Raw genomic sequence first — 18,310 nt, 5'->3', positions numbered from 1 at the left:
GCTGCATTTGGAGGGCTTTAATTTCAGCCCGGCCTGCCTCAGTCGCTCCAACACCTCGGCCAGCCTAGTGACATGACTGGAGAAGTCGGCGGACATGACGATGATGTCATCGAGGTACAGCAGCAGGGTTTTCCAGTGTAGCCCTTGGAGGACACGTTCCATCAGCCGCTGGAAGGTAGCTGGGGCGGAGGTCAGTCCAAAGGGGAGCACCTTCCACCTCCACAACCCACTGCGTGTGGCGAACGCCGACCGCTCCTGGGCCTCGGCGGAGAGGGGTACCTGCCAGTACCCGCTCATCATGTCCAAGGTACTGAAGAACCTACTGCCAGACAAGGCGTCCAAGCTCTCATCAATCCGGGGGAGGGGGTAGGCGTCCTGGCGAGTGACACTATTAAGTTTCCTGTAGTCTACACACAATCGCCACGCCCCGTCCTTCTTCCTCACCAAGACCACCGGAGAGCTCCAGGCCCCGTGAGCGGGCTCAATCATGCCTTGCTTTTCCAGGGCCGAAACCTGTCGTTCGATCTCGGCCTCCTTCTCGTGTCCTACACGGTATGGGTGTTGACGGATGGGTTGTGCCTCTGGAAGGAGGGGGATCTCGTGTTGTACCAGGGTGGTACGCCCCATGTCCTCGCTCCCTTGGCTGAATACATCCGCATAGCGGGTCAAGAGGTCTTTCATTCTTCGGTGCTCGGTAGGGGACGAGCAATGTGGTGCCGCCTGTTGGAGCAGGTCCAGCATGTGGGGTGGTACATTGGAGACAGAAGGGGGAGTTTCTTTGGAAACCTCGGCTTCTCCCTTCGCTGTCCAGGGGGCCCCTATTTCGTCCGGCCCGACCCCAGTGTATTGCCCCACGACCGTTCCTGCCGTCACGCTGACGGGATGGTCGGTGGGGTTCATACAACGGATGGCCACTCTCCCCTTCTCACCGGGTTGGTGTAGGCTGGCGGCCACCATATATCCATCCTTCGTTCCCTCAATTAACCCGACTGGTTGATAGGAGGAAGACGTGAGACGTCCGGCAACCAGGACCTCGGTTCGAGGGGGAAGCGTTGTGGCTCGCATTATCTGCACGCTGCTTGTCAGAGGTCGACCCTCTCGGTCCGTGCACGTCAACTTCTGTCCATTTAACACCAACGTGGGTTGTTGGAAGTTCATCTCGCAGTGGTGGTCGACCAGGAAAGGCATGCCCAGGATGGCATCCTCCTTCAGGGCACACACCACGAGAGACACAGTAACCTGGACACTCCTGACTCTGACCGGGAGAGTGATGAGTCCGTGGAACTGCAGCCGGGTGCCATCTGCCATTCGCCCATAGTCCTCCCGGACCTCCAATTTGCTCTTGACGTCTTTGGGTAACCGCTCAAAGACATGTCGTCCCAACAAATTAGAGGTACACCCGGTGTCCACGAGGAACTGGACGGACTGACCTCCGATGCGACCTGGCAAGAAGTAGCTGCTATTATGCGGCTTCCATGCTTCGTCTCCGTGGGCCCGTCTGGCTTTGCTAGTCTTCTGGGGGGCCTTCTTGGGAGGCCGAGACGGCTTAGGCCAGACGTAGGCTTCGTCCTTGGCTTCTGAGAGTGGGAGACCTGCACACTCAGGTAAGGGTTGATATTGGTTATGCAAGGGGACCGGTGGCGAGCAGGGGGGGAGCCTGCGTCGCCTAGTCCGTCGTGGCTGTTGCCACTGTCCTTGCGAGGGTAGATTTGATCCACAGTCAGTACTTCCCCCTACTGCTGTGGATGGTAACCGTTTCCCGGCCTCGTAACCTGAGGCTGTTGTCCATGGGGGGCTTGGGGACACCGGCGTTGGATGTGCCCTGCCTGGCCGCAACCCCAACAATTTGGTCCCCTTTTGTCCACTCCTCGTTGCCCCAACAGCTTCCCTCCCTTTAGTCCATCTGCTAACCCCTTTATAGCCATCAGGACGTCGTTCAAGGTGGCTGATGGGGGTTCCGAGTGGACGGGGGCGACTGTAGCGGGGGTAACTTCTTCCTCCTCCACCGTCATTACTAGGGGTCGGGCACCAGATCGAGGAAGAGTGGGCTGGATTTGCAGGAACTCGTTCCCCGCCTGCACTGCTTCTTCCAAGCTCTGTGCCTTCATCGCTAACAGGTGGCGTTGGAGGGGCGTATTTCCCAGTGTTAGGGAAAACGCATCCATGGCCATACTGGAATGGTAGGATTCTGGGAGGTCAGCGTATGCTATTTTCACCAGACGCTCCATCTCTGTGGCATGCTCTTGGAGACTCGTCTTGGGTTCTCTTTTCAGGTGGAGTTTACTCCTAGCCTCTCTCGGGGAGAGCCCGTACTTCATGCGTAGAGCCGAGAAGATGGAGGCAGGTGAGTCCCCTCGACTGCATCCTCTGGCTCCGTCCTTCAGAGTCTCCCGCAGGTGGAGGAGCGTGGCCTTCTCATTCCACTCATTTGCTTCCGCGACCTCTTCGAACTGGGAGATGAATAGCTCTACATCCTCACTCCCATCGAACTTCGGAGGCTTGAAGTTGGCTCCCCCTCGGGGTATCTGTAAGGCTCTAGTGATAGCCTCTGTCAGTTGACCAATCTGGTCGACCTGGTGCAACTCTGCCTCAGCCAGATCTCTGGTAGCACTCCGTCGGCTGCTTGGCATGGTTACAAAGCTTATCTTCGAAGTTCGTGGTCAATCCCACCGCTGCCACCAGTGTGTTGGATCCTGCGACCCACACGTAGAGGCGACCTGGGTCGGCTTACTCTACCGGTCTGCATTCACCCTCCACAGGGGCCGTGTAAGTATTGCTCGTAGACCAACACGCGGAGGCGACTAGGTCGACTTACACCACCGGCCAATCACAACTACCTACACCAGGAATTGCTCCCTGGGAGATATAATGCTCGTACGACAAGGTCGACCTGAGGTCGACGCGGGTCGACAGTGTATTTCTAACCCTACTCCCAAAGCGCAGTCCGAAGGACTTAGGCTTGGAGTACGCAAGAGCTCAGTGTGTTTCTGTATTGCGCAAGGAAATAGAAGAGTGTGGGTTCAAATGCAAAGCATGTATTGAACAACTTCTAGGCCGATAGACACGGCCTTATATATAACAAAATATGTAAATGAGGTGGCTAGGGCCAACCTCCTCTAGGGGCGTGACTATATAAAATAACCAAGGGCACACAACTCTAATAATAATAATAACTAAAAAGGAGATGGTACGGCAAGTTTCCATCACAATAGTCCTTGCTGTTTAGAAAAATGAAAAAAAATTGATTTAAATTGTCGTTCAAGGTGTGTGATTCCATTAACTTAATGTAAAATTACCGAAATCATGAACCCTTAACCAAGTGAAAGTGATAAAAGAGAAAATTTTTTGATACAAACCAATAGTACCACAGTTATTGCTCATCATTAAATTAAAAAGTTAAGTTTACGTCTTTCCTTTTTAAAAAGCCAAAAAAGTGAGTTTGGGATGATCTTGGAACAGATTAGGCAGTTTACTTGTATTTTACAGTTCATATAACGTAAAATACATATAACGTAAACGTTCTCTGAACAGATTATTTACGTTGTAGGAATATCTAAATGCAATCATTAAAAAGGGCTGTTCTTTGACTAGCAAACTATAAAATCACAGTCACAGCTCACTGTAGCTGTAATAACAGTGCTCATACATTTTAGGCAAATAATCATAACCTTGTTTGTAGGTATATTGTGCTGAATATGAGTGTTCCAATTGTTCCAATCCAATGTCGCAATCTAACATGAATTCTACATAAAACAAACAGCATATGCCAAATTTGATGTACTACATTCTGCAGCCTGTTGCACGTGCTACAGAACAAAGTGAAATAACTTGCTGTAACAGATCACATATTATACACATATGTAATCTAATGTAATCTAATGTAATCATGAAGATATGTAATCTAACATACATCTGTATGATGCATTTTTCACATGAAACGCTACAATTCTATTCAGTCCATTATACATGTCTTAGTTTGTATAGTTTAGTTTGTTTATTCTTGCAAACACACTACGTGGCTGGTACAATCAGGAAGTGCGAGTTGGGTGCTCTAGCCTGTTACTGTCGACAAATGTGTTATTGGAAAATCCTTTGGAGTAGACTAGCCGTTGGAAATACCAAGCTAAGCAGTAATCGGAATAGATTCTCGCATTTACAGATCAATGCAATCACGGTGTTTAAGCTTGAACAATACCACATTTTATTTAAGCAAATAGTCAATGATCATAAATATTTAATTATTGAATCAGTTATAAACGGTGTTGTAATTATAATGAGGTGGTAAAGTGATATGAATGGGTGGGCTTTAAGTTTGATGGTTTTGCTATCATTTTTCTCTAGTCCTACACTTCTGTAGATACCGTAAAACCTCTGTTTGAATGCCATGGCGCTCTATTTGTGAATCCTTCCCTTATAGTGGCTTTTAATTAAAGGTGGCGTTCAAATAAAGGGTGGCGCTGTATTTTTTTAATAACTCATCGGATTTTTGGGAGGATAAATTTAACCCTTTTACCGGCAAAGCAATGCTAATGTCGCTTATATTTTACACTCTCCTTTGGGCGAATCGATATTTAAGCCATTGGCCTCAGCATTTTTTTTTTTCAAGTTTTGTTATATACATCAATTTATCAGACCGAGTTAAACAAAGAACTATTTTGATTATAAAATATTAATGTGGTGCTGTTATTAAGTATTTCGATGGTGTTGATTTCAAAGTTTTAAAGAAAAAACGTAAAGCTTTAGAGCTACAAAACGGACATAACGTTTTTAATTAATAAGACATTTTTAACATTTTAATGTTGGAATATGCCATAATAATGGCTGCTATCACGTCTTATAGTGTTTCTGAAAAATATTCTCATCGTTCATCATAACGTTTTAAAGTCTTCGAGTAAGATTGTAAACCACCTTTTGAACGAACGGGAAAACAATGAATATGATTTGATCCTTAGTCACTTGGAATCAGAGTGTAGTTCTGATGATTGTGACAATCGATCTTAGGTACACTGTCACTAAATCATGGCAATCACTACAGCAACAATGAAAAGAATTGTTGTTGATGTAACTGAGTTATTATTAGTACTACTTTGCGGACGCTTTCCTGCTGATCACTTTCTATTATGGGTTCGTAAAGATCAAAAATATCAAAGTGGCAGGCAAATAGAGGTAGTGTTCAATTAGAGGGTGACGTCTAATTTGACCTCTAATTTGACGGTCTAAGTGACCCTTTTTCTGTAGCGGCGTTCTATTATCGGTGGCGTTCAAATAAAGGTGGCATTCAAATAGAGGTATATTAGTCATATCATATCACTTATCTGCATCTGGTAGACTTTGTGGAAAAACTGTAGTTAAGGTTGCATCAGTTCATTAGATGAACACACAGTTATAGGTTATCTAGAATATTCAATTATATATCATGGATTTCATACACAACACTTTTTGTACTCGGTTTTTATATTTCATTTCTTGAAGTTTTTGTCATTCTTTGTCTCTATGCCATTCTTTTTCTGTCTTACTTGTGTTTCACAGACATTTGCACACTATTGAACTATTTTACTCAGTGAAAGTAATAATTTTCATCTTGCAGTCATTTTTTGCACTTTGTATCTTGCTGTGAGGTTTGGTCAGTGTACAATGGGGCTAAACCAGAGCATTTTCGTTTTTTGTTGTGCTGGCTTTGTGTCTTGTGTTATTGGTCAAGTATGGCTCCCATTGTTGGTGTAGATAACAGCTGAATGTAGATCTAAACTACATAGCTCTTTATTTATACTGTCTTTTATACTCGTATTTTATTTTTTACACGTCTCAAACATTTTTGCTACTCGATACAGGAATCAACATAATTAGGGGATTCTTTTCTTGTTTTTTGGTTATACCAGGACAAATTAAAGCACACGCTAGCTTTGCACAAATACCTTTTTATTGGTCAATCCCTAAAAGTAAATACTGAATTGTTGAACTAGAGTACTACCTAAAAAATCATTCTTGACTTAGAAAATCACTCTTAACTGAGAAAATCACTCCTGACCTAGAAAATCACTCCTACTTTGAAAGAGCACTTGACCTATAAAGCAATTTTGACCTTTGAATTCAATCTTGACTCAAAAAAGCAGTCGACTCAAAAAATTACTCCTGATCTAAAACGCATTCCTGACCTTAAAATCCCTCCTGACCTAAACATTCATTCCTGATCTAGAAAGCATGCCTAACCTAAAAGAGCACTGCTGACCTAAAAAGCAGTCCTGACCTAGAAAATCAATCCTGAACTTAAAAATCACATCTGAGCTAGAAAAGCATTTGTGACTGGGAAAGGCACTCGACCTAAAATACGCTCCTGACCTAGAACATCACTACCGACTTAGAAAAGCACTTCTGACCTAAAAGAGCACTCTTGACATAAAAAGCACTCCTAACCTAGAAAATCTCTCCTGATCTGAAAAAGCGCTGACCTAAGAATTACTTTTGACTCAGAAAATCACTCCAGATCTAAAAAGCTCTTCTGACCTAGGAAATCATAACCAACCTAGAAAAGCACCCCTGACCTAAAGAGTACTCTTAACCTAAAAGAGCCCTTTTCACCTAAGAAAGTACTCCTGACCTATAAAATCATTCCTGACTTAAAAAGCACTGCGGACTTAGAAAATCACTACCAACTCGAAAGAAATTCTGACCCAGAAAAGATCTATTACCTAGAAAATCACTACTTATCTAGCAAAGCACTTCTGACATAGAAACTTCGAGCCACATTGAATTTTCGTAGACCCTAGCTACTGTGACATATCTTGATAGAAAATATATGCTCAACATGAACCATAAGATTTGTATCAATACTTCATTTGTATAACCATTCGAAGTGTACTATATATTGGTTATCATAGTTTTTATTTCGAAATCACCCAGCCTTGGCTTTGTTTGGCCTTCTTGCACTATGAGAGAATAAGTAGCTCAGAGTCCTTTTCTATCAATGAACGTTTAATTCTAAAGAAAAAATTAAATAAACTTACAATAGGTCTTGTTATAAAATGTGTGTCATGTGGTAAAGATGATGAGCCACAGCGTCACGTTTGAAAAATAAGAGTTTTAAATTCTCTTTACCTAGTCTTAAAAGGATGGAAATTCAACTAGTAAAGGATGGCTATGCTGGCTGCACCTTCTGCGCTACAGCTCTGTGTTATTCAGGGACAAAATAAGTGAGTGGTTGATTGTTAATCATTTGATTACAAGCCTTCCAACTTGTGTTTCATAGAGTTATGTCTGAAATAATTGAGGATGCCGATTCTGAATCGAAGGTTAGGGCAGTCAAAACAGCCTATGACTTGCAGAGACTTAAACTAGAGAAATTGTTTAAACAGCCTGTAAGTAACCCATCTACTTTCTGTTGTTGTAGTTTTAAGATAAATTTTTGTTATGTGGCTGAGTGCTGATCTTGTAACATGAGTTATACTTGTTTATTTCCTGTGTTAGCTAATTTACACCTGTTTATTAGCCTTAGTTACACTTGTTTATTAGTCTTAGTTACACTTATTTATTAGTCTTAGTTACACTTGTTTATTAGTCTTAGTTACACTTGTTTATTATTCTTAGTTATACCTGTTTATTATCTTTAGTTACACCTGTTTATTATCCTTAGTTACACCTGTTTATTATCCTTAGTTACACTTGTTTATTATCCTTAGTTACACCTGTTTATTATCCTTAGTTACACCTGTTTATTATCCTTAGTTACACATGTTTATTATCCTTAGTTCCACTTGTTTATTATCCTTAGTTACACTTGTTTATTATCCTTAGTTACACTTGTTTATTATCCTTAGTTACACTTGTTTATTATCCTTAGTTACACCTGTTTATTATCCTTAGTTACACCTGTTTACTATCCTTGGTTACACTTGTTTATTATCCTTAGTTACACTTGTTTATTATCCTTAGTTACACCTGTTTATTATCCTTAGTTACACCTGTTTATTATCCTTAGTTCCACATGTTTATTAGCCTTAGTTAAACTATTCTTATCACACTTGTTTATTAGTTTGCGTTACCCTTGTTTTTATTAGCTCTTATTGTATGTGTTTTTTCCCAAGTTGTACCTGTTTATTATGTTCTTTGTAAAAGCAATGTTACCATATGTGAAAGCAACAATATGTTATGTGATAAAAATAATGTTCTGCGTGAAAGCAGCGGTGCAATACGACAGCTATACATGCTTACCGCAGGCTTGCATAAAATTAGCCTGTGGTGTGTGCATACTTTTCACTCTATGTTCTGGCAGTGAAAGTTCTGGCATTGGTTTTTAAGGATAAGCCTGTCTTCATACCTGATAGGCCAAAAGAGAGAAAGATGCCTAAACCACCCGAGTTCATTCGAAATACGTGGGGTAAGTCTTGTTTCATGTCGTGTAATAATAGTAGTAGAGGTTGAGAAGTTGAGGTTGAGTAGTTGAGGTTGAGTAGTTGAGGTTGAGTAGTTGAGGTTGAGTAGTAGAGGTTGAGTAGTTGGGGTTGAGTAGTTGAGGTTGAGTAGTAGAGGTTGAGTAGTTGTGGTTGAGTAGTTGAGGTTGAGTAGTTGAGGTTGAGTAGTTGAGGTTGAGTAGTTGAATAGTTGAGTAGTTGAGGTTGAGTAGTTGAGGTTGAGTAGTTGAGGTTGAGTAGTTGAGGTTGAGTGGTTGAGTAGTAGAGGTTGAGTAGTTGGGGTTGAGTAGTAGAGGTTGAGTAGTCGAGGTTGAGTAGTTGAGGTTGAGTAGTAGAGGTTGAGTAGTTGAGGTTGAGTGGTTGAGGTTGAGTAGTTGAGGTTGAGTAGTTGAGGTTGAGTAGTTAAGGTTGAGTAGTTGAGGTTGAGTAGTTAAGGTTGAGTAGTTGAGGTTGAGTAGTCGAGGTTGAGTAGTCGAGGTTGAGTAGTTGAGGTTGAGTAGTAGAGGTTGAGTAGTTGAGGTTGAGTAGTTGAGGTTGAGTAGTAGAGGTTGAGTAGTTAAGGTTGAGTAGTTGAGGTTGAGTAGTAGAGGTTGAGTAGTTGAGGTTGAGTAGTTGAGGTTGAGTAGTAGAGGTTGAGTAGTTAAGGTTGAGTAGTTGAGGTTGAGTAGTAGAGGTTGAGTAGTTGAGGTTGAGTAGTTGAGGTTGAGTAGTCGAGGTTGAGTAGTCGAGGTTGAGTAGTCGAGGTTGAGTAGTAGAGGTTGAGTAGTTGAGGTTGAGTAGTTGAGGTTGAGTAGTAGAGGTTGAGTAGTTAAGGTTGAGTGGTTGAGTAGTAGAGGTTGAGTAGTTGGGGTTGAGTAGTAGAGGTTGAGTAGTCGAGGTTGAGTAGTTGAGGTTGAGTAGTAGAGGTTGAGTAGTTGAGGTTGAGTGGTTGAGGTTGAGTAGTTGAGGTTGAGTAGTTGAGGTTGAGTAGTTAAGGTTGAGTAGTTGAGGTTGAGTAGTTAAGGTTGAGTAGTTGAGGTTGAGTAGTCGAGGTTGAGTAGTCGAGGTTGAGTAGTTGAGGTTGAGTAGTAGAGGTTGAGTAGTTGAGGTTGAGTAGTTGAGGTTGAGTAGTAGAGGTTGAGTAGTTAAGGTTGAGTAGTTGAGGTTGAGTAGTAGAGGTTGAGTAGTTGAGGTTGAGTAGTTGAGGTTGAGTAGTAGAGGTTGAGTAGTTAAGGTTGAGTAGTTGAGGTTGAGTAGTAGAGGTTGAGTAGTTGAGGTTGAGTAGTTGAGGTTGAGTAGTTGAGGTTGAGTAGTTGAGGTTGAGTAGTAGAGGTTGAGTAGTTGAGGTTGAGTGGTTGAGGTTGAGTAGTTGAGGTTGAGTAGTTGAGGTTGAGTAGTTAAGGTTGAGTAGTTGAGGTTGAGTAGTTGAGGTTGAGTAGTTGAGGTTGAGTAGTTGAGGTTGAGTAGTCGAGGTTGAGTAGTCGAGGTTGAGTAGTAGAGGTTGAGTAGTTGAGGTTGAGTGGTTGAGAGGTTGAGTAGTTGAGGTTGAGTAGTTAAGGTTGAGTAGTTGAGGTTGAGTAGTCGAGGTTGAGTAGTCGAGGTTGAGTAGTAGAGGTTGAGTAGTTGAGGTTGAGTGGTTGAGAGGTTGAGTAGTTGAGGTTGAGTAGTTAAGGTTGAGTAGTCGAGGTTGAGTAGTCGAGGTTGAGTAGTAGAGGTTGAGTAGTTGAGGTTGAGTGGTTGAGAGGTTGAGTAGTAGAGGTTGAGTAGTAGAGGTTGAGTAGTAGAGGTTGAGTAGTAGAGGTTGAGTAGTTGAGGTTGAGTAGTTGAGGTTGAGTAGTTGAGGTTGAGTAGTTGAGGTTGAGAAGTTGAGGTTGAGTAGTTGAGGTTGAGTAGTTGAGGTTGAGTAGTTGAGGTTGAGTAGTCGAGGTTGAGTAGTCGAGGTTGAGTAGTAGAGGTTGAGTAGTTGAGGTTGAGTGGTTGAGAGGTTGAGTAGTTGAGGTTGAGTAGTTAAGGTTGAGTAGTTGAAGTTGAGTAGTCGAGGTTGAGTAGTTGAGGTTGAGTAGTAGAGGTTGAGTAGTTGAGGTTGAGTGGTTGAGAGGTTGAGTAGTAGAGGTTGAATAGTTGAGGTTGAGTAGTTGAGGTTGAGTAGTTGAGGTTGAGTAGTCGAGGTTGAGTAGTCGAGGTTGAGTAGTAGAGGTTGAGTAGTTGAGGTTGAGTGGTTGAGAGGTTGAGTAGTAGAGGTTGAGTAGTTGAGGTTGAGTAGTAGAGGTTGAGTAGTTGAGGTTGAGTAGTTAAGGTTGAGTAGTTGAGGTTGAGTAGTTGAGGTTGAGTAGTTGAGGTTGAGTAGTTGAGGTTGAGTAGTTGAGGTTGAGTAGTTAAGGTTGAGTAGTTGTGGTTGAGTAGTTGAGGTTGAGTAGTTGAGGTTGAGTAGTTGAGGTTGAGTAGTAGAGGTTGAGTAGTTGAGGTTGAGTGGTTGAGAGGTTGAGTAGTAGAGGTTGAGTAGTTGTGGTTGAGTAGTAGAGGTTGAGTAGTTGAGGTTGAGAAGTTGAGGTTGAGTAGTTGAGGTTGAGTAGTAGAGGTTGAGTAGTTGAGGTTGAGTAGTTGAGGTTGAGTAGTTAAGGTTGAGTAGTTGAGGTTGAGTAGTTGAGGTTGAGTAGTAGAGGTTGAGTAGTTGAGGTTGAGTAGTTGAGGTTGAGTAGTTAAGGTTGAGTAGTAGAGGTTGAGAAGTTGAGGTTGAGTAGTTAAGGTTGAGCAGTTGAGGTTGAGAAGTTGAGGTTGAGTAGTTGAGGTTGAGTAGTTAAGGTTGAGTAGTTGAGGTTGAGTAGTAGAGGTTGAGTAGTAGAGGTTGAGAAGTTGAGGTTGAGTAGTTAAGGTTGAGTAGTTGAGGTTGAGTGGTTGAGAGGTTGAGTAGTAGAGGTTGAGTAGTTGTGGTTGAGTAGTAGAGGTTGAGTAGTTGAGGTTGAGTAGTTGAGGTTGAGTAGTAGAGGTTGAGTAGTAGAGGTTGAGAAGTTGAGGTTGAGTAGTTAAGGTTGAGTAGTTGAGGTTGAGAAGTTGAGGTTGAGTAGTTGAGGTTGAGTAGTAGAGGTTGAGTAGTTGAGGTTGAGTAGTTGAGGTTGAGTAGTTAAGGTTGAGTAGTTGAGGTTGAGTAGTTGAGGTTGAGTAGTTAAGGTTGAGTAGTTGAGGTTGAGTAGTTGAGGTTGAGTAGTTAAGGTTGAGTAGTAGAGGTTGAGTAGTTGAGGTTGAGTGGTTGAGAGGTTGAGTAGTAGAGGTTGAGTAGTTGTGGTTGAGTAGTAGAGGTTGAGTAGTTGAGGTTGAGTAGTTAAGGTTGAGTAGTTGAGGTTGAGTGGTTGAGAGGTTGAGTAGTAGAGGTTGAGTAGTTGAGGTTGAGTAGTTGAGGTTGAGTAGTTGAGGTTGAGTAGTAGAGGTTGAGTAGTTGAGGTTGAGTAGTTAAGGTTGAGTAGTTGAAGTTGAGTAGTTGAGGTTGAGTAGTAGAGGTTGAGTAGTTGAGGTTGAGTAGTTGAGGTTGAGTAGTTAAGGTTGAGTAGTAGAGGTTGAGTAGTTGAGGTTGAGTGGTTGAGAGGTTGAGTAGTAGAGGTTGAGTAGTTAAGGTTGAGTAGTTGAGGTTGAGTAGTAGAGGTTGAGTAGTTGAGGTTGAGTAGTTGAGGTTGAGTAGTAGAGGTTGAGTAGTTAAGGTTGAGTAGTTGAGGTTGAGTAGTAGAGGTTGAGTAGTTGAGGTTGAGTAGTAGAGGTTGAGTAGTTGAGGTTGAGTAGTTGAGGTTGAGTAGTTAAGGTTGAGTAGTAGAGGTTGAGAAGTTGAGGTTGAGTAGTAGAGGTTGAGTAGTTGAGGTTGAGAAGTTGAGGTTGAGTAGTTGAGGTTGAGTAGTAGAGGTTGAGTAGTTGAGGTTGAGTAGTTGAGGTTGAGTAGTTAAGGTTGAGTAGTTGAGGTTGAGTAGTTGAGGTTGAGTAGTAGAGGTTGAGTAGTTGAGGTTGAGTAGTTGAGGTTGAGTAGTTAAGGTTGAGTAGTAGAGGTTGAGAAGTTGAGGTTGAGTAGTTAAGGTTGAGCAGTTGAGGTTGAGTGGTTGAGAGGTTGAGTAGTAGAGGTTGAGTAGTTGAGGTTGAGTAGTAGAGGTTGAGTAGTTGAGGTTGAGTAGTTAAGGTTGAGTAGTTGAGGTTGAGTGGTTGAGAGGTTGAGTAGTAGAGGTTGAGTAGTTGTGGTTGAGTAGTAGAGGTTGAGTAGTTGAGGTTGAGTAGTTGAGGTTGAGTAGTAGAGGTTGAGTAGTTGAGGTTGAGTAGTTGAGGTTGAGTAGTAGAGGTTGAGTAGTAGAGGTTGAGAAGTTGAGGTTGAGTAGTTAAGGTTGAGTAGTTGAGGTTGAGTGGTTGAGAGGTTGAGTAGTAGAGGTTGAGTAGTTGTGGTTGAGTAGTAGAGGTTGAGTAGTTGAGGTTGAGTAGTTGAGGTTGAGTAGTAGAGGTTGAGTAGTAGAGGTTGAGAAGTTGAGGTTGAGTAGTTAAGGTTGAGTAGGTGAGGTTGAGTGGTTGAGAGGTTGAGTAGTAGAGGTTGAGTAGTTGAGGTTGAGTAGTAGAGGTTGAGTAGTTGAGGTTGAGTAGTTAAGGTTGAGTAGTTGAGGTTGAGTAGTTGAGGTTGAGTAGCAGAGGTTGAGTAGTTGAGGTTGAGTAGTTGAGGTTGAGTAGTAGAGGTTGAGTAGTTGAGGTTGAGTAGTTGAGGTTGAGTAGTTGACGTTGAGTAGTTGAGGTTGAGTAGTTGAGGTTGAGTAGTTGAGGTTGAGTAGTTGAGGTTGAGTAGTTGTGGTTGAGTAGTTGAGGTTGAGTAGTTGAGGTTGAGTAGTTGAGGTTGAGTAGTAGAGGTTGAGTAGTTGAGGTTGAGTAGTAGAGGTTGAGTAGTTGAGGTTGAGTAGTTGAGGTTGAGTAGTTGAGGTTGAGTAGTTGAGGTTGAGTAGTTGAGGTTGAGTAGTTGAGGTTGAGTAGTTAAGGTTGAGTAGTTGTGGTTGAGTAGTTGAGGTTGAGTAGTTGAGGTTGAGTAGTTGAGGTTGAGTAGTAGAGGTTGAGTAGTTGAGGTTGAGTGGTTGAGAGGTTGAGTAGTAGAGGTTGAGTAGTTGTGGTTGAGTAGTAGAGGTTGAGTAGTTGAGGTTGAGTAGTTAAGGTTGAGTAGTTGAGGTTGAGTGGTTGAGAGGTTGAGTAGTAGAGGTTGAGTAGTTGAGGTTGAGTAGTTGAGGTTGAGTAGTAGAGGTTGAGTAGTTGAGGTTGAGTAGTTGAGGTTGAGTAGTTGAGGTTGAGTAGTTGAGGTTGAGTAGTAGAGGTTGAGTAGTTGAGGTTGAGTAGTTGAGGTTGAGTAGTTGAGGTTGAGTAGTTAAGGTTGAGTAGTAGAGGTTGAGTAGTTGAGGTTGAGTGGTTGAGAGGTTGAGTAGTAGAGGTTGAGTAGTTGAGGTTGAGTAGTAGAGGTTGAGTAGTAGAGGTTGAGTAGTAGAGGTTGAGTAGTAGAGGTTGAGTAGTAGAGGTTGAGTAGTTGAGGTTGAGTAGTAGAGGTTGAGTAGTTGAGGTTGAGTAGTTGAGGTTGAGTAGTTGAGGTTGAGTAGTAGAGGTTGAGTAGTTGAGGTTGAGTAGTTAAGGTTGAGTAGTTGAGGTTGAGTAGTTGAGGTTGAGTAGTAGAGGTTGAGTAGTTGAGGTTGAGTAGTTGAGGTTGAGTAGTTAAGGTTGAGTAGTTGTGGTTGAGTAGTTGAGGTTGAGTAGTTGAGGTTGAGTAGTTGAGGTTGAGTAGTAGAGGTTGAGTAGTTGAGGTTGAGTGGTTGAGAGGTTGAGTAGTAGAGGTTGAGTAGTTGTGGTTGAGTAGTAGAGGTTGAGTAGTTGAGGTTGAGTAGTTGAGGTTGAGTAGTAGAGGTTGAGTAGTAGAGGTTGAGGTTGAGTAGTTAAGGTTGAGTAGTTGAGGTTGAGTAGTTGAGGTTGAGTAGTTGAGGTTGAGTAGTTGAGGTTGAGTAGTTGAGGTTGAGTAGTAGAGGTTGAGACGTTGAGGTTGAGGTTGAGTAGTTAAGGTTGAGTAGTTGAGGTTGAGTAGTTGAGGTTGAGTAGTTGAGGTTGAGTAGTTGAGGTTGAGTAGTTGAGGTTGAGTAGTTGTGGTTGAGTAGTTGAGGTTGAGTAGTTGAGGTTGAGTAGTTGAGGTTGAGTAGTAGAGGTTGAGTAGTAGAGGTTGAGTAGTTGAGGTTGAGTAGTTAAGGTTGAGTAGTAGAGGTTGAGAAGTTGAGGTTGAGTAGTTGAGGTTGAGTAGTTAAGGTTGAGTAGTAGAGGTTGAGTAGTTGAGGTTGAGTAGTTAAGGTTGAGTAGTAGAGGTTGAGAAGTTGAGGTTGAGTAGTTGAGGTTGAGTAGTTAAGGTTGAGTAGTAGAGGTTGAGTAGTTGAGGTTGAGTGGTTGAGAGGTTGAGTAGTAGAGGTTGAGTAGTTGAGGTTGAGTAGTAGAGGTTGAGTAGTAGAGGTTGAGTAGTAGAGGTTGAGTAGTAGAGGTTGAGTAGTAGAGGTTGAGTAGTTGAGGTTGAGTAGTAGAGGTTGAGTAGTTGAGGTTGAGTAGTTGAGGTTGAGTAGTTGAGGTTGAGTAGTTGAGGTTGAGTAGTTGAGGTTGAGTAGTTGAGGTTGAGTAGTTGAGGTTGAGTAGTTAAGGTTGAGTAGTTGAGGTTGAGTAGTTGAGGTTGAGTAGTAGAGGTTGAGTAGTTGAGGTTGAGTAGTTGAGGTTGAGTAGTTGAGGTTGAGTAGTTAAGGTTGAGTAGTTGTGGTTGAGTAGTTGAGGTTGAGTAGTTGAGGTTGAGTAGTTGAGGTTGAGTGGTTGAGAGGTTGAGTAGTAGAGGTTGAGAAGTTGAGGTTGAGTAGTTAACGTTGAGTAGTTGAGGTTGAGTGGTTGAGAGGTTGAGTAGTAGAGGTTGAGTAGTTGAGGTTGAGTAGTAGAGGTTGAGTAGTTGAGGTTGAGTGGTTGAGGTTGAGTAGTTGAGGTTGAGTAGTTGAGGTTGAGTAGTTGTGGTTGAGTAGTAGAGGTTGAGTAGTAGAGGTTGAGTAGTTGAGGTTGAGTAGTAGAGGTTGAGTAGTTGAGGTTGAGTAGTAGAGGTTGAGTAGTTGAGGTTGAGTAGTTGAGGTTGAGTAGTAGAGGTTGAGTAGTAGAGGTTGAGTAGTAGAGGTTGAGAAGTTGAGGTTGAGTAGTTAAGGTTGAGTAGTTGAGGTTGAGTGGTTGAGAGGTTGAGTAGTAGAGGTTGAGTAGTTGAGGTTGAGTAGTAGAGGTTGAGTAGTTGAGGTTGAGTAGTTAAGGTTGAGTAGTTGAGGTTGAGTAGTTGAGGTTGAGTAGTAGAGGTTGAGAAGTTGAGGTTGAGTAGTTGAGGTTGAGTAGTTGAGGTTGAGTAGTTGAGGTTGAGTAGTTGAGGTTGAGTAGTAGAGGTTGAGTAGTAGAGGTTGAGTAGTTGAGGTTGAGTGGTTGAGAGGTTGAGTAGTAGAGGTTGAGAAGTTGAGGTTGAGTAGTTGAGGTTGAGTAGTTGAGGTTGAGTAGTTAAGGTTGAGTAGTTGAGGTTGAGTAGTTAAGGTTGAGTAGTTGAGGTTGAGTAGTTGAGGTTGAGTAGTTAAGGTTGAGTAGTTGAGGTTGAGTAGTAGAGGTTGAGAAGTTGAGGTTGAGTAGTTGAGGTTGAGTAGTTGAGGTTGAGTAGTAGAGGTTGAGTAGTTGTGGTTGAGTAGTTGAGGTTGAGTAGTAGAGGTTGAGTAGTAGAGGTTGAGTAGTAGAGGTTGAGTAGTTCAGGTTGAGTAGTTCAGGTTGAGTAGTTCAGGTTGAGTGGTTGAGTAGTTGAGGTTGAGTGGTTGAGTAGTTGGGGTTTAGTTGAGGTTGAGTAGTTGAGGTTGAGTAGTTGAGGTTGAGTAGTTGAGGTTGAGTAGTAGAGGTTGAGTAGTTGAGTAGTTGAGGTTGAGTAGTAGAGGTTGAGTAGTTCAGGTTGAGTAGTTAAGGTTGAGTAGTTAAGGTTGAGTAGTTGAGGTTGAGTAGTTGAGGTTGAGTAGTTGAGGTTGAGTAGTTGAGGTTGAGTAGTTAAGGTTGAGTAGTTGAGGTTGAGTAGTTGAGGTTGAGTAGTAGAGGTTGAGTAGTTGAGGTTGAGTAGTTAAGGTTGAGTAGTTGAGGTTGAGTAGTTGAGGTTGAGTAGTTGAGGTTGAGTAGTTGAGGTTGAGTAGTAGAGGTTGAGTAGTTGAGGTTGAGTAGTAGAGGTTGAGAAGTTGAGGTTGAGTAGTTGAGGTTGAGTAGTTGAGGTTGAGTAGTTGTGGTTGAGTAGTTGAGGTTGAGTAGTAGAGGTTGAGAAGTTGAGAATGAGGTTGAGTAGTTAAGGTTGAGTAGTTGAGGTTGAGTAGTTGAGGTTGAGTAGTTGAGGTTGAGTAGTTGAGGTTGAGTAGTTGAGGTTGAGTAGTTGTGGTTGAGTAGTTGAGGTTGAGTAGTTGAGGTTGAGTAGTTGAGGTTGAGTAGTAGAGGTTGAGTAGTAGAGGTTGAGTAGTTGAGGTTGAGTAGTTAAGGTTGAGTAGTAGAGGTTGAGAAGTTGAGGTTGAGTAGTTGAGGTTGAGTAGTTGAGGTTGAGTAGTAGAGGTTGAGTAGTTGAGGTTGAGTGGTTGAGGTTGAGTAGTTGAGGTTGAGTAGTTAAGGTTGAGTAGTTGAGGTTGAGTAGTTGAGGTTGAGTAGTAGAGGTTGAGTAGTTGAGGTTGAGTAGTTGAGGTTGAGTAGTTAAGGTTGAGTAGTTGTGGTTGAGTAGTTGAGGTTGAGTAGTTGAGGTTGAGTAGTTGAGGTTGAGTAGTAGAGGTTGAGTAGTTGAGGTTGAGTAGTTAAGGTTGAGTAGTAGAGGTTGAGTAGTTGAGGTTGAGTAGTTGAGGTTGAGTAGTTAAGGTTGAGTAGTAGAGGTTGAGTAGTTGAGGTTGAGTGGTTGAGAGGTTGAGTAGTTGAGGTTGAGTAGTTAAGGTTGAGTAGTTGAGGTTGAGTAGTTGAGGTTGAGTAGTAGAGGTTGAGTAGTTGAGGTTGAGTAGTTGAGGTTGAGTAGTTAAGGTTGAGTAGTTGTGGTTGAGTAGTTGAGGTTGAGTAGTTGAGGTTGAGTAGTTGAGGTTGAGTAGTAGAGGTTGAGTAGTTGAGGTTGAGTGGTTGAGAGGTTGAGTAGTAGAGGTTGAGTAGTTGTGGTTGAGTAGTAGAGGTTGAGTAGTTGTGGTTGAGTAGTTGTGGTTGAGTAGTAGAGGTTGAGAAGTTGAGGTTGAGTAGTTGAGGTTGAGTAGTTGAGGTTGAGTAGTAGAGGTTGAGTAGTTGAGGTTGAGTAGTAGAGGTTGAGTAGTTGAGGTTGAGTAGTTGAGGTTGAGTGGTTGAGAGGTTGAGTAGTAGAGGTTGAGAAGTTGAGGTTGAGTAGTTGAGGTTGAGTAGTTGAGGTTGAGTAGTTAAGGTTGAGTAGTTAAGGTTGAGTAGTTGAGGTTGAGTAGTTGAGGTTGAGTAGTTGAGGCTGAGTAGTTGAGGTTGAGTAGTTGAGGTTGAGTAGTTGAGGTTGAGTAGTAGAGGTTGAGTAGTTGTGGTTGAGTAGTTGAGGTTGAGTAGTAGAGGTTGAGTAGTAGAGGTTGAGTAGTAGAGGTTGAGTAGTTCAGGTTGAGTAGTTCAGGTTGAGTAGTTCAGGTTGAGTGGTTGAGTAGTTGAGGTTGAGTGGTTGAGTAGTTGGGGTTTAGTTGAGGTTGAGTAGTTGAGGTTGAGTAGTTGAGGTTGAGTAGTTGAGGTTGAGTAGTAGAGGTTGAGTAGTTGAGGTTGAGTAGTAGAGGTTGAGTAGTTCAGGTTGAGTAGTTAAGGTTGAGTAGTTAAGGTTGAGTAGTTGAGGTTGAGTAGTTGAGGTTGAGTAGTTGAGGTTGAGTAGTTGAGGTTGAGTAGTAGAGGTTGAGTAGTTGTGG

The 18,310-nt window shown here is 42.7% G+C and overlaps 1 protein-coding gene across 2 annotated transcripts in view; it reads left to right on the top strand.

The window, feature by feature from the left end:
* Positions 1–7,139: 7,139 nt before the first annotated feature.
* The window catches only part of LOC137392183 (PRKR-interacting protein 1 homolog), a 42,895-nt gene continuing 31,724 nt past the window's right edge, over positions 7,140–18,310 (top strand). The window contains exons 1-2 of one of the 2 annotated variants that reach the window (XM_068078824.1): positions 7,140–7,355; positions 8,296–8,374. In XM_068078824.1, the coding sequence (XP_067934925.1) occupies positions 7,251–7,355; positions 8,296–8,374 (184 nt within the window). In that variant the 5' untranslated portion in view covers positions 7,140–7,250. Of the gene's footprint in view, positions 7,356–8,269; positions 8,375–18,310 lie in introns of both variants that reach the window. The other variant, XM_068078825.1, reaches the window with a different exon arrangement.

Source organism: Watersipora subatra, chromosome 3 (assembly GCF_963576615.1).
Source record: "Watersipora subatra chromosome 3, tzWatSuba1.1, whole genome shotgun sequence".
Lineage (NCBI taxonomy): Eukaryota > Metazoa > Bryozoa > Gymnolaemata > Cheilostomatida > Watersiporidae > Watersipora > Watersipora subatra.
Note: the sequence above shows the minus strand (reverse complement) of the source record. Positions and strands in the feature narration are given on the sequence as shown.